Below are 14,636 nucleotides of genomic sequence, written 5' to 3'. Positions count from 1 at the left end.
AAAACTAGAGAAGGAAAAAGTACATAAGTCAGTGAAAGAAGAATACCCAGGGAATCAGGACAACTGGGATGTTAAAACTGAATAGACACCAGGAAAAATCAATGCAAGGGTGAAAAAGGAAAAGTTGAGGAAACCTACTTGAAACAGCAGAGAAAATTAAAGTTCAAAGTTGGATCCACATGGATTGAAATGAAAAAGGACAGCAAAGAAATGGGGATGAGGAGGGAACATTATAAAGAAACAATTCAAGAGTTTTCCTGGAAGTGAGGAGATTGTAGACTGGAGGGGCCCGCGAAGCACATGTGGGCAGGAGGCTGTGCTGCGGGCCATCCCCAAGGCACTGCAGGGTGTTGTGACTGACTGGACAAAGCAATGACCTAGCAGCCTGTCAGGATGAGGAATGTTGCTTTTGAGATGGGGTCTCACTAAGTGGTCCAGACTAGCCTCCAACTTATCATTGTCTTGCCTCAGCTTTCCAAGAAACAGGATCTGTAGGAGCCCAGCATTCCACATACACAAGTCTGTCCACATTCAAGTGGGAGTGTGAAATGAAGAAGGTACATTGAAATTCATCACATCACATCCTTTTCCAAAGAGCTCCTGGCAAATGCATTCTTTCAAAAAGAAGCAAGTAACCAGTGAAAGAGGAAAGAGGAAGGGAATGTACAGGAAGCAGTTCAAGTTGATGCCTGTGTGCCTGGTGGATGGGCCTCAGTTCTCCTTGGAGCAAAAGATGGGCCTGAAGATGCAATTGAAGCACGGCCTGACATCTCTGGGCATTTTGAGAGGAGATTGGGACCATTTGAAGAGCTCAGAGTGGAATTAGTGGCAACCACTATATAGGCAAATGAAAAAATCTATCACTGGCTTTGGGGACGACATGAAGTACAGCAGAAAATGGAAATAATCGGGGTGTGTTGCTTGGCCTCCACACAAGTGGGGTTAACCCTGTCACAGGATGAGATTGATGCAATCCTGAGGTTTAGTTGTGTGGGTCTCTAGGGTGACAGGGACACCATGCCTGAGGTGCCTGATGATGGGGAGAAACACCGTCATCCTAGAGGTCAGACAGTCTTGTTGATTCCATTTGCCAGTGTTTCTTTTTTCTTTTGTTCTTGAGACAGTGTTGCACTATGTACCCCCTGCTGGCTTCAGCCTGTCCAGTGCTGAGATTATATACCACTATTTCCCATCAGCTTTTCTCAGCTCACACTGCTTCTGACCCACCCCTCTGCTATCACATCACTTACACACACCTGCGCAGTGACCACTGCACTGTCTAGTCTCCATGTCGGTGTCTCCTGGCCCTCTTTGTGTTCCTGCCTTCAGAGGGTTCTAGGTTGAGGTGATGACATGTTGGTCTGCTCAAAGCCATCTGCTGGTTACACTTGATCTTACAACCAAGTCATCATTTCTTCCTGCTGTCTCTCCCAGCTTTGTCCAGGTGGTTCCTGTGCTTCCTGTTGTGAACAGTGCTAGTGAACTGGGTGCTTGATTGTCCCCTTTTAAAACATGTCCTGTAATATGTCACTGGACCACAAGTCCTCACAGTGACTGTCACATGCCCTGTGCCTCTTCCTTTTCCCATGCCATGTCTCAACTTTCCCAAGACTCCCCACTCATAGTCTGGCATCTGACTCACAGCTTCAGTCTTTGTTCTTTCATGTCAACTACATAGAGAACAGATTCTTAGGCAATTGTTTTTGGAAAGAGAATCACAAATCAAGATAGGGGCCCCTGGTTCATTTCTCTTCAGTTAAGAATGGATAAACCGAAGTTCAGAAAGGTCATATAACCAGCCTGAGGACACACAGCAAGCCTGGACCAGAGTCCAGATCTGCATGAATGTCGATGTTGCTTTCTCTGAGTTCTGAGACCTTTTCTCCCCTTTATTGCTCAGCGAGTTCAAAGAGAGCGTGTCAGTAATGACAGCTCCTCCTGAGTTTCTATGTCCGTTGAAGTCCTTTGTTCATGCATTGCCTTTGATTGTTTCCCCAGAAGCCGCTTCACTTGATTTTCAATTCACTGTTCTTTCCTCTGCGATCTGCTGCTGCTCCCCTGCAAGAAATCCCATAGGCAGGATAGGTGGGCCTTTCTGATGTTTAACGTTAAAAAGTCACAACCAAGAGTGGAGTGGTCAGGATGAGGATCTGGCTTCTCTGAAGTCACTGTGTTGATGGTTCTCTGACTAGCTTCCAGGTTCTTCCAACCACACATCTATTATCCAGAACAAGACACCTGTACTATCTATCTTGTCCCACCTTTTGTCTCCCCTGTCCTTGTTTCACAGTCCACACACAGTGGGTGGCCTTTGGTTCTGAGCTCACTCAGGCCCACTTGGGAGCTGCCTTCACTCCTGGTGTGCAGAGGCTTGCCTGTCTCACTCTCCTGTCTCCAGTTGCCCTGCCTGGGCCATGTTTCGTAAAGAGTGGTCAGGTGCATGAATATTTGTCCTTCTTGGTCAGTTGCATCTGGCCATAGAACTTGTCCTGTGTGCCTGCCTTGCTGGGGTCTTTTGGGGCTGAGAGTAGAAGGCTGCATTAGGGTTCTACTTGGACATTTCTCCAGACATGGCTGCTCTGGGCTCACTTCTGCAGCCTGGCTTACTGTGTGCATTTATGCCCAGGCCCATCTCTGTTCCTGTCTCAGCATCTCATTGTGGTTGTGTTTTGGGGCCGTTATCCAGCCTGCTTTTTGAATGTTTAAAGTAGTCAGAGGATCAACTTTTCAGAGCAAGGAAGCGGGAGAGAAACTGCACCATTTGTTTGAGAGGTTCTTAGAGCTTTTTTTAGCGCAAACAGTTCAAAGAGCGCCTCTTGTTAATCAGAGGAATATTCCAGCATCCCTGGGGTGGTCACACTGGCTTAATTGGAACCCAGGCTGCTTTGAAGTCCTTTTAATCCTTCCAGAGCTGGGAGAAAGAATTTAGAGGCAGCAACTATAAATTTGAAATTTCTTCATTTTATTTACATGCGTCTGGGGACCCACCTAACTCCTTTCCCTGAAGCAGTTAAGCCGTGTGGCTGGCTGTGGACAGCTGAGTGAGATCTGAACTTTATTAGGCAGGAGGCAACAGGCCTGTACCTTGCGAGAGAGCTATAGGACAATGGCCAGAGTCTATGTGGCCACAGCCGGGTCCTTAGGCTCATACATGTGACTGCTGCAAGCTTCTTCCTGGGTTTCCAAAAACTCACTGCCTCTTGCTTTGCCTCCAGCAGTCTTGCCCGTAGTCCATTTTCATTTCTGGGAACAGGGACTCTTGTCAACTAATACAACTCCTGTTCTCCTGTTCCGTCCCATTCATGCTGAACTGAGATCCATGCATGTATTATCATTTTATGTTAAGGCAAATCCCATGGGTTCAGGATCTGTCCCTTCCCAGTCCCCCACCCCCCCCCCCCAAAAAAAAAAAAAACCTCCTATTGTGTGCATTTTTGTTCCACTAGCTTCTCAGAGGTCCAGGTTGCCAGGGGTCTAGCTAGACAGTGGTGGCAAGCCTCTGGCCTGGCTATTGCAGATAATGTCTTCCTACTCCCACTTAGGAAGTATTATGCTTTATTGTTTCCCCTTTGGTATTGGGACTTGAACTCAGGGCTATGTGCTTGCTTGGCTTTCTTGCTCAGGGCTGGTGATCTCTACCACATTAGCCATACCTCCAATCCAGAATTTTTTTCTGGTTATTTAAAAGATAGAGTCACATGGGCTTTTCTGCCCAAGCTGGCTTTGAACCAGGATTCTAGATCCCAGCCTGGTGCCTGGCTGTGGGCAGTGTTTTGATAAGCATATTACTGTGGATTCAGACTATCACTCAGTTATTCCCTAAGGTTGGCCAGAGTTCACACATACACACTTGGGTATTGTGACAGGTACAGATTTAGACAAGTGTGACTCATGTCTATTGGGAGAACATGCTGTTACCACTCTAGGAAATCCCTGTGTGGAATTCACCCAATCACCTGCCATGGCAGCTATGGCTCAGTTTTACTTGTCCTAGAACTTTCTAAAGGTCTTCCCCTAAGTTTTGCGGTACCTCTCCTTTATTTCATTCAGTCTGTGCTCAGAGGTCACCTTTTCAGAGATTGTTACTGACTGCCTGTTAGAAGTGATCGCCCTATTCCTGTCATTCTGTCCCCTTCCCATGCTGTAGTTGTCACTATGCTCTTCTCAGGAATGCGTATTACATGTTACTTTTGTCACAGTGTCTGCTCTAGCAGGTAGTAAAATTTCAGGGCACCCTGTGTTCTATCAGCTCAGCTTCCAGAGTGTCTTGAATGGTAATGCTTTGGCTAGATCTTTTTGTTGTTGTTATTGTTGTCGTTTTTGAGACAGGGTTTTGCTGTGTAGTCCAGGCTGGCTGGAGCTTTGCATTCCCTCCCCCCTGCCCACCCACACCATCATCTGAGTGCTAGTTGGGCTAAATTTGTTGAGTGAATCGTCCTGATAGTCTGCATAGATGCACTGAATTAGATCAGGCATTTCTTTTCCATGTGCCCCAAGAAATGATGCTTTGTACCATGTTTCCTGCTTCTCTGTGGTTTTAGAGTATAGGTCTATCATTCAACAGATGTCCTTTTCATTGTGTGTGATGGGAAAGGTAGCAGGCTAGCTATTTTTCAGTGCCTAAGTGACTGTGAGAGGGCTTTGGTGGGGGGTCACAGTTTGGGGCAGCAGCAGGGATTGCACAGTGGTCCAGTGGTGGCTGGATGCCCTTAATAAAGTTTGTCAGCTTGTATAGCATTACCCCTGTTTCACAGATCAGAAGGCTGAAGCCAGGGTGGGATCTGAACTCGTGCCTGGCTGCCTCAGGGCACAGTCTTTGGTGATCTCTCTCATATCTTTGCTTACTTTCTATCTTTGGCACTTTTGGGGTAGTGTTGAGAAACACCTCTCCCTGGAATAATGAGGCCAGGGATCACGTAAAGGATACACCAGTCTATACTGGTGATTGATACACTGGATGGTTATGTAGCACTTGACTTTGCAGCCCACCTCATGGTAATGGTTGTTTTTGTAGGCTTCATTCCAGTAAGTTCACTCTGGAGACCTATAGGTACACTTGGCTTTCTCACTGGGCATGGCCCAGAGTGTTGCCTGTGGTTCCTAATAATGTTGTCATGACCCAATAACATCTTCTGTTGGTCTTATTGCGAAGACCTCTGTTTGTTCTCATGACTTTCATTTCCTGAGGAGGGAATTGAGTTTGAAGAGGTCAGCTAGTTTTTCTGAGGCCACGTGGCCAATAGCAGATGGAGTTAGACTTCTTGAGCACTGACTGTGCAGTCTGACTTCCGAACCTAAGATGCCATTTCTTAGGCCTTTCATTCTGCTGCTGGTAGTTTGCAGTCTGCTTTTTGAAAACGAGAATGTGACCATGCACATTTTCTATCTTCTGTGATTCCTGCTGCTTAGCTTGGGCAATGCCTAGAGTCTGACTCTTGTGGGAAGTAGGGTGGGTAGCAGCTCTAGAAGGGTCATGTCCCTGACTGACCAACTGTGTTGACCAGTGTGCCTCAGGTTTGCTCTGGAAAATTCTGATCAATCTTTCAGCCCTGTGAGTCTTATACTAAAAAGGTGTAAGTATATTATAATAGAAAAGCATGTCTTAAAAAAAAAAATAAGTAATCGTCTATGTGCCTGTCCTCTTCCCACTCATCTCCAAACAGGCTCCTGTGTCTTTGTGACTCTTTGTAGAACTATGGGACAGTGGTGATGCTGCTATTTATACCTGCTTCCATGTTGTGCCATCCTCTCTAAGCCTGCCTGCTGACAACAGCTGAACATGTGATATAGTGGCATAGTTTTAATGAAAAAAATTAATGGAAGCTGATGACAACTATTAAGAATGCGGTGGCTGGATGTGGTGGCACACATGCCTGTGATCCTGCTTTACTCAGCAGGTGGAGAGCAGGAATCTGGTTTAAGAACAGCCTGGGTAAAAGTTAGGCCCTATCTTAACAAAATAAGCATGCCTGTTATCTTACGTAGACAAGAGGCTGTAGGTAGCAGGATCACTGTCCATAGGCAAGAAGTAGGAAACACTATCTGAAAAGAAATAGCTAAAACAAAAACAGCTGGAGGATTGACTCATGTGGTACACAACCTGCCTGGCAAGTATGAGGCCCTGAGTTCATTACCCCCTGCACCCCAAAAAAAGAAAAAAGAAAAAAAAAGCAATCGGCATTTCTGTGAAGACTGAATGCTTTGGAAGATTCAAAGGAAATTGTTAAAAAGGCAAATTGTAAAAGATGAAGAGGAAAAGTTGCAAAATTTAGGAAGATTGCAGGTGTCTGTTCTGAAGAACCAAAGCTAAATATCACAAATTATGTTTCATGTATGTGGCTTATACAAAGAGTTAAAGATGAAACTTCAGTATGTGGACCCATTTTTTTAAATAAGAAATTTGCTGCCTAGGGAAGCATTGTTTAAAGTATTTAATTTGATTCCCCTCTTAACCAATTCTTATAGTCATTGCCCTGATTTTTTTAAATAAGAATCCTTTATTGACATTCTTTTCTTTTTTTTTTTTTTTTTTTGTCGGTTGTGGGGCTTGAACTCTGGGCCTGGGTGTTGTCCCTTAGCTCTTCAGCTCAAGGCGAGCGCTCTACCACTTGAGCTACAGCGTCACTTCCGGTTTTCTGGTGGTTTTATTGGAGATAGGAGTCTCACGGTCTCTCCTGCCCGGGCTGGCTTTGAACCGCGATCCTCAGATCTCAGCCTCCTGAGTAGCTAGGATTACAGGCGTGAGCCACCAGCGCCCGGCTCATTATTTTCTTTTTTATAGTGTAGATTATTTGTGTGTTCTACATCATTGAACATTATTTAAGGATATGGTTGTTTTATTATAAATGATTATGGCTAGATTGCTTTGCAATAATTTGTCGTAGGAAAATGTAACACACATGTAACATATCTGTGAGGGTGGACTGAGTAGTGGCAGGATCCATGGAGGGCCAGCAGGGGACGAGAACTTAGGTGATGGGTGGGCAGGGTGGTAGTGGTTATGGTTCAAGATAGGGTGGTTGGGGCAAGCCCAACTGAAAACCCAGAGTTCTTTTGAATGGAGACTTACAGATGGATGAGGGAGGGAGTTCTGTGGAGGCCTAGGGAGAGACTTTTTGTAGGAAAGGGTGTGTAGTTGGGAGCTTGGCTCTGGCCAAGGGCTATTTGAGATAGTGGATCTGCCTTCTTGACCCTCTCCCAGTCCTGGGGCTTGAGTACTATCTCTAAGCTTTTGTGTTCAAGGCTAGCACTCTGCCACTTGAGTCCAGCTCACAGCTCTACTTCTGGCTTTTTGTAGTTAATTGGAGATAAGAGCCTCATGGACTTTTCTGCCCAGGCTGGCTTTGAACCATGATCCTCAGATCTAAGCCTCAGAATAACTAGGATTACAGGTGGGAGCTACCAGTGTCTGGCTAGACCAGATATTTCTTTTTCTTTTTCCTTTTTTTTTTTTTTTTTTTTGGGTCCGGTCGTGGGGCCTGAACTCTGGGCCTGGGCTGTCTCTTAGCTCTTCAGCTCAAGGCTAGCGCGCTCTACCACTTGAGCCACAGTGCCACGTCCGGCTTCTTTCTTTTTGCTTATGTGGTGCTGAGGAATCGAATCCAGAGCCTTAGGCATGAAAGGCAAGCGCTCTACCACTGAGCCACCTTCCCAGCCCCAGGCCGGATATTTCTATGTGGAAATGGTCATTGGCTGTGAAGAAAAGCTGTTCCATGATGGGTCCTGCTTGTTCTACACTTCTGTCGGGACTCTGGTGTATGGGGAAGGCCGTAGAGCAGATCACCAGATCACCATGCCTCAGACAGCAGTCAGCCCTGCCTTCCCCTCCCCAGGGAAAGTGACTTTTTTTTTTTTTTGGTGCCAGTCCTGGGGTTTGAAGTCAGGGCTCGGGCACTGAGCCACAATGCCACTTCTGGCTTTTTCTGTTGATGTGGTACTGAGGAATCATACCCAGGGCTTCATGCATGCTAGGCAAGGACTCTACCACTAAGTGACTTTCTGTCTGCGTGTTTGGACACAGGCAATAGCCAGCTCTGCAGGGTAGATGGATAAATGTAGCTTTCTGTTCCATGGCCAGTATGTTATAGAGCTGTGATGATGAGATGGATTGGTGTTTTCCACGAGTCCCCTGAAGCTGAGTGACTGTGGCCATTCCAGTTTTGAACATACTGTTCTATGGCCTCAAGACTGGGGATAGCAGGTGTGCCTGCCATTGTAGGGAAACCTCCCAATCAATGCCTGTTCCAGGGCAAGTTTACTGCCCAGTGGAGTTAGTATGTACTAATCTCTCCTCCCTCCAAGGCACTCTATGCTGGTGCCTCTGCTTCTCATTGCTGGGGACCTGCACAGCACCTTTCTACGCAGGTTGTTACATTACCGGGAGAAGCCTGGGCTGCCCTTTGGCTTTTTAGCTGTGAATGCAGGCCATTCTTTTGGCTTTTAGTACATTTTTGCTGTTCAGTGTTTTCTGTTCCGATTTTGGCATTCTTTTTGTAAAAACACTGAACCATCTTGCTTTTGTGTTCTCTTCCTTCCGGTTGGGCCCTGGCGGAAGCCAAACCAGAGCAGTTTGGCCTGTGGTCTTAATCCTGTGGATTCCTATTCTTTGCAAACAATGACACCTTCGAAGAAAGCTAGAGGTCTGTCATTTACTAATTGGTTCTCTGGCGGTCCTGTTTCATTCATGCTTGATGCTGGCATCCTCTGGATCCTAGTGTCTTTCAGACTTGTTGAAACTGGCACTGAGGGCTTCAGCAAGAGCCAGGGCATCTGCAAAAAGGACTCAAAATAGCTTCAGCTTGGGCTTAGGAAGAAACGGGTGGGCTTGGTCCCATAGCCCATTGCATTCTGCACACAGCTGAGTTTGAGTCAAAATTCAGCTGTATGTGGAACAAAAGAACTTCTCTCCCTGAAAGCCCCCGGTTAGAATGTGAAAGGCCTCGCAGCTGAGGCCAGTGTTCTGCAGCAGATGTCACAGCTTGGGTTGCAGTTGGAACTGTCACTCTCCTGTCATCCATGTTGGAGGCTCCCAAGGCCCCAAATGCTTCCACTTTGTAGTTGTGAAGTGTAGGTTTCAGGGTGGACGTTGCCGGTATTTTTAGTCTGTAATGGCACTTGGCATGACTCCATCCAGTTACAAGCACTTAGCTAATCCCCACAGTGCCCTGGGTAAGCATCTCTGAGTAGCTTTACCCACACTCAGGTCTGCTTCTAGAAAATAAACACTTTGTGCCTGTTGGAGGTATGCTGACCCTGTGTTTGTGATGTGGAGAGGACTGTGCAGGTGTATTGATACTCCAGGACTCCCAGCTCCCTCAGGCCTCTTCTCTTTACCCATGCCAGCTCAGTGTTCAGGATGGACCACCAACAGCTGACCACCATGCTCTCTCCAGCACAGCTGAGCCTGGTTCCTGAATACCAGGCTTCCCTCTCTCCCTTTTCCACATGCCCTGCTCCTTATGTCCTGGTGCCTGTGCTTGTTGCTGGACTGGGCGTTGTGTGCCAGGTGTATTATCTTGTAAGAGGGAGAGGTTCCAGTAACTTACTCCCCTCATTAGCTTGCCTTCTACTAAGTTGTTTTAGGCTTTATTTATACATATGAAGTATACATCCTCATTATAAGTTTACATAGTACACCTGAAGTTAAAGCTCCTTGATTGCCACCTCTGATCCCAGCTCTAACCTAGAGGTGAGCCCAGGATATAATTGGGGCACTGTTGTCTGAAGTATGTTCCTTTATTGTTGCTGTTTTTATTACTACTACTACTACTACTACTACTACTACTACTACTACTATTATTTTAGTGGTGCTGGGGATCAAACTCAAGTGCTCTACTGCTAAGCTGTGTCCCAGCCCTAGGACATATAACATAAGAACATCCTTGGTACTACATTCCTGCGTATTTAAGATGTGCATTTGTGAAGCAGCTTTGGTACATGGAATCATTCTCTCTGTGACTGAGCCCTTTGCTGAACATCCTTTGTAACTGTTCATGTGCATGATCCTTCTGCAGTAGCTCCCTTCCATTGTTCTGGAGACAGAACCTCTGAGGTCAGTTCTCTTGTCTTGCACACTGTGTTCTTACCAGGGCACTGATTCTGGCGTGGGGATGTTATCTTCCTGACCCCACCTACCCTAATCACCTGCCAGAGCCCCATCTCCAAGTCCATCCTTCGGAGTTGGGGCTTCAGCACAGCAATCTGGAGAAGAGTTGGGCCCATAGCAGCATGCATCTGGCAGTGGGTTGAGATGGCTACTCTGTGCCAGTGCTGGCCAGGGCCCTGCCCATGGGACCCTGGTTCTTCTCAGATAGATGAATGACCTTTCAGTGGCATGTCAGTGTTCCCTACCTGACAGCTGTATTGGCCATTGGCCTGAGGACAGCAGCAGAGCCCACAAGGCAAGCAGGAGAATAGTCTGCAGCACTGTCTCATAGTGTGACACAAGATCCTCCTTGTAGAATGGTGTGTGCAAATACCCCTGTCACTCAGTCAGTGAAGCAGTGGGGGCTCCTGTGGGCAGCTCTCCACCACATGGCCCTGAACTTGCCTTCAGTGTTCCCTGTGCCCACTGCTGTGCTGGGTGGTGAGAAAAGCAGAAGTCATCCTCAGCCTCAAGCCATGCCGAGAGCCCAAATGTGCTTGATCATTTTCACACTACTTGTCAGTTCAGGACATTCTGGGTATATGTCTTGCTGCAGCACTAGTCAGAGGATAAAGTTCACACTGAGCATGCTTGCACTCATGGATGGAGTGGACTTTACATTACCAAGCAATGTCTTCAGGCTTCAGTTTCCTCATTGTAGGGTGAAAAGAGTAAAGGGGAGAGTGTGAGTAGTTTTAATGGCACAGCACATTTATGGTGCTCTGCTATTGCTCCTTCCTGTGCTGCTGCACATGGCTGCTTTAGAGAAGTGAGGGAGGAGCTAAGTCCTGGAACAAGGTAGCAGTGATACTGCCTGGTGCCAGGCATGGGGTGATGATATTATATGTCATGTCTTTGGCAAAGTGACATTTGTTATGTGGTGTTTCTGATTTTACAGGTGGAATAAAGTGACCTCATGAAAGTAACCTTGTCTAGCTGGGGAACTACGTCAGAACTGGTGTGTAGCTGGGGTGGGCTGTGGTTGGAACCTGGTAGTTTGAATGCATATGACCTTACTTATCCTGGTCTGAGTGGTCAGTGGCTGCTATGGCTTTGGTCCTGTCTTGGGTCTAGGATTAGGTCCACTTCCAGGACAGATGGGACTGAGTGTTCAGTCTTCTTCCTCCCTCAGGACTCCAGAAGACCTTTCCAGATTCGTGGTGGAGCTGCAGCAGCGGGAGCTATCCCTGAGGGAGAAGAACAACACCGTCACCACCAGGTAGACTGCTCACTTGGTGTTCACTTGGAGTGTGTATGGGGATTCATTGCCCTGGGCTGTTGGGAGGAGACAGTGTGTACCCCTCTAGATCTTTCAGTGTCTCAAGCTGTCTTTTATTACTATCATCAAGTACCTGAGGCTGGGTACTTCTTAAAGTAGAAGTTTATTTAGCTCACACTTTTGGAACGGCCTGGTCTAGCATCAGCTTGGCTCTGTTGGGGATTTCCTAGGGATGGAGGGGGGCTCTTGTAAGCAAAAAAGCACCCTACCCTGTAGGAAGTTAGAGAAGGAAGAGGGCAGGGGATTTGTAATAGCTCTTGTCAGAACTGGTTAGAGTCTCCAGGGCTGCCTCAGTCCTTTGGAGATAGTACCCTTTTTGACCTTAGAACTTCTCCTAGGCTCATCTCCCTATACTTGTATACAGTGAGTCTTGGGAATGGCTGTGCTTCATAGCAGCTAAATCTGCCCTGGTCTGAGTTAGTGGTTGGGGAGCTGAGGACTGGTGGACGTTATCCATGTTCTCATAACAAGGTGGTAAAATGAAGCTTGAAGGCCTCAGTTTCATCTTGGGTACCTGCTTGTTGGCTTCCTGGTTCAGGTGTCCCTGCTTATCACTGAGCATTCTTGTCTTTGTGACAGCCCGGAGTAGAAACCTGGCCCCTGGGGTACATGTGGTATCTTCACAGACACAAGTGTTCCAGCTGTCTGGTGCCCCTGATTTTAGGTGACAGGATCTCCCCCAGCAGACTTGAGCAGCAGGCAGACTTGTTTTCTAGCCTAGCAGGGGTTCAGAGGTGGGTGGCTATAGAACCATTCAGGCCTGCCATTAGGTGTTTCCTCTGAACACCACTTTTGTCAACACCACTTTTTTTTTTTTTTTTTTTTTTTTTTTTGTCATGGGGCTTGAACTCTGTGCCTGGGCGCTGTCCATGAGCTCTTTAGCTCAAGCTAGTGCTCTACCACTTGAGCCACAGCGCCATTTCTGATTTTCTGGTGGTTTATTGGAGATAAGAGTCTGACGGACTTTACTGCCCAGGCTGGCTTTGAACTGTGATCCTCAGATCTCAACCTCCCGAGTAGCTGGGATTACAGATGTGAGCCACTAGCTCCTGGCTGCCAACATCACTTTTTAATTGACACATGCTGGGTGCCTCACATTTACTCCTGATCCTTGGATTACCTGGGCCATGAGGATTGCTGTGTGGGATCAGGCTCATTCAGTACCTAGGGCCGTAGGGAGAAGCTGCATGGTCACAGTAAGAGAGAAAGAGAGAGCCCTGCACAGACTGACCTGGGGATGGGCAGGTCTGTGAGGAATGCTCAGAGCCAGCCTGCTTATCAGGCCGAAGCCTCATTCTCCTGTGGAGATAGTGGTTTAATAATTTATTAGTAGCCAGAAGGAAGGGTTTCTTATTTTGGTGGCTGATGTCACTTTGAAAATTGGCTTTTAGAAGCAGCTGGTTATGTTGGACATAATCAAATCAGTTTGCTTTAAAAAGCCAAAATGATAAAGATTGCTTTTTGCTTTCAAAAGCACTGTCAGATGAAACGGGTATGGGGAGTGATTTGGAAGCAGAGCCTGGCAATCCCCTTCATTTTACTCTATGAAACAGAATGCACTATTAAGGGAAAGGAAACTTGTTTGCTAACAGTGAGGTGTTTTCTGTATTTCTCTGCTTTGACAAATAACAGTCAAACTAGTGTCTTTTGGGTTAGTTGGGGGTGGAGTCTCAGGGAGTAGCCTGTCCTGGGAGTAGGTAGTCCCTGTGACTCCTGTCCTCTGCCCCTGTCTGAGGACTCCTGTGTTCCCAGAGTCAATGCAGCTGCCCTAGGAAAGGTGAGTTCAGGGAGTCCTGTGGACATGCACAGTGCTTTCTGTAGCCTAGAGGTCACTGTGGGCTCTACTTACTGGCACCTCTGGATGCTGAAGTGAGGTCCCTAGTACCTCCCTAGTCTGCCTCAGGATGGTCATCCAGGTCAGTTTTACTTGGGATTCTGTGTGCTGGCTTCACAAGGCCATGGCTCTTTGCCCATAAGACGCTACTGGTACTGGTCTTGGGGCTGAATGGCTGCTTTCTATGATCACTGGCACAGTGTTTTTCCCAGACACAGTGAGTGCTAAGTCCTGCAGGACTATCTTCTCCCTAGAGTTTTTATGGTGGCCTGTGTAGTCTGTGTCTGGGCTCCCATCTGTGTCTCTACAATTACTGCTCTATGTGAATGAGGGGTGGGGAAGTAGACCATCCTGTATCTGATATCGATGGAGCCTGAGCCAAAGGTGGTCACCTGTGTCTTTAGGAAGGGCAGATGTTGTACCACAGCATTACCTAGCAAAGAGTGGCTGCCATTGAGTTTTCTGCCATTGTGATTTATCTGGCCTTGTTACTGATAAAGCACATCCAGAAGTCTATGTTGACTGAGATTGCTCTTTCCTAATGTCTTTGGCTCTGTAGAGCTTGAGGCTGGACCTGTTGAGGAAGCTTGTGTTTTCTTCTGATTGGGTTGGTATCTTAGAAACAGGAAATTTGTTGAGCCCTTCTCAATGGCAAGAGACAGGGATGGGCCACATTTATAGGTAGGGAGGAGCTGGCAGCTTTATTTAGGTTTATTCAACTAAATGTCTATCTCAGAATGGACAGGGTATCTTGAGGGCTGTTTAGAGGATTGTGTATCTGGAGTTCAGTAGCCTTTGATAATCTGTGGCAATGTACTGGTGTGTTTTGTATGTGTGTGTTTCTGGAGATTGAACCCAGGGTGTTGTGCATGTTAGATGAGCACTGTACCATTGAGCCTTGGTGGGTTGATAAGAATGAGCCCTTCGGCTGGCTATGCAGCCAGGAGTAGATTCTTTGCTTGGTGGGCAGTAGCGTGCATTTGCATGCAGGGCTATCAAGGAAGGCCGTTTATCCCTTTTTGAAAAGCTTTATAGAGACAGAGTACCATCCATCACTAATATAAATGGGTCTGTCTGCACATGTCTCCCCATCCTCTTCACCTCTGGGCAGAATCTGATTGCAGTGTTCAGGATTTTTGCCTTTTGGCAGCCCTCACCTGGCTTTTGGTTCTTTGAGTCTGATAATGTCCCTCTTGGTTCTGTGGCTGAGGATAAGACAGTGTTCAACTTATGGACAAATCTCTATGTGTCCCTGGCTTGCTGTTCTCTGCACAGGTTCACCAGGCCTGCCCAGAGCCTCTGTGCTCTCATGTAATTAATTAATGTTGGGAGGCACAGGCACCCCACTGTTACCCCTTGACTGCTGCCTCACCTCTGCT

At 47.0% G+C, this 14,636-nt stretch overlaps 1 protein-coding gene across 2 annotated transcripts in view; it reads left to right on the top strand.

Moving 5' to 3' along the window:
- The window catches only part of Mad1l1 (mitotic arrest deficient 1 like 1), a 313,118-nt gene that overhangs the window by 51,255 nt on the left and 247,227 nt on the right, over positions 1-14,636 (top strand). For both annotated transcript variants that reach the window (XM_070033421.1, XM_070033422.1), the window contains exon 10: positions 11,277-11,363. In XM_070033421.1, the coding sequence (XP_069889522.1) occupies positions 11,277-11,363 (87 nt within the window). The remainder of the gene's footprint in view (positions 1-11,276; positions 11,364-14,636) is intronic.

The sequence above is a fragment of the Dipodomys merriami genome, unplaced genomic scaffold (assembly GCF_024711535.1).
Source record: "Dipodomys merriami isolate MVZ:Mamm:240054 unplaced genomic scaffold, mDipMer1.0.p SCAF_22, whole genome shotgun sequence".
Classification (NCBI taxonomy): Eukaryota; Metazoa; Chordata; class Mammalia; order Rodentia; family Heteromyidae; genus Dipodomys; species Dipodomys merriami.
The sequence above is the reverse complement of the archived record's forward strand: the minus strand, read 5'-3'. Positions and strand labels throughout refer to the sequence as shown.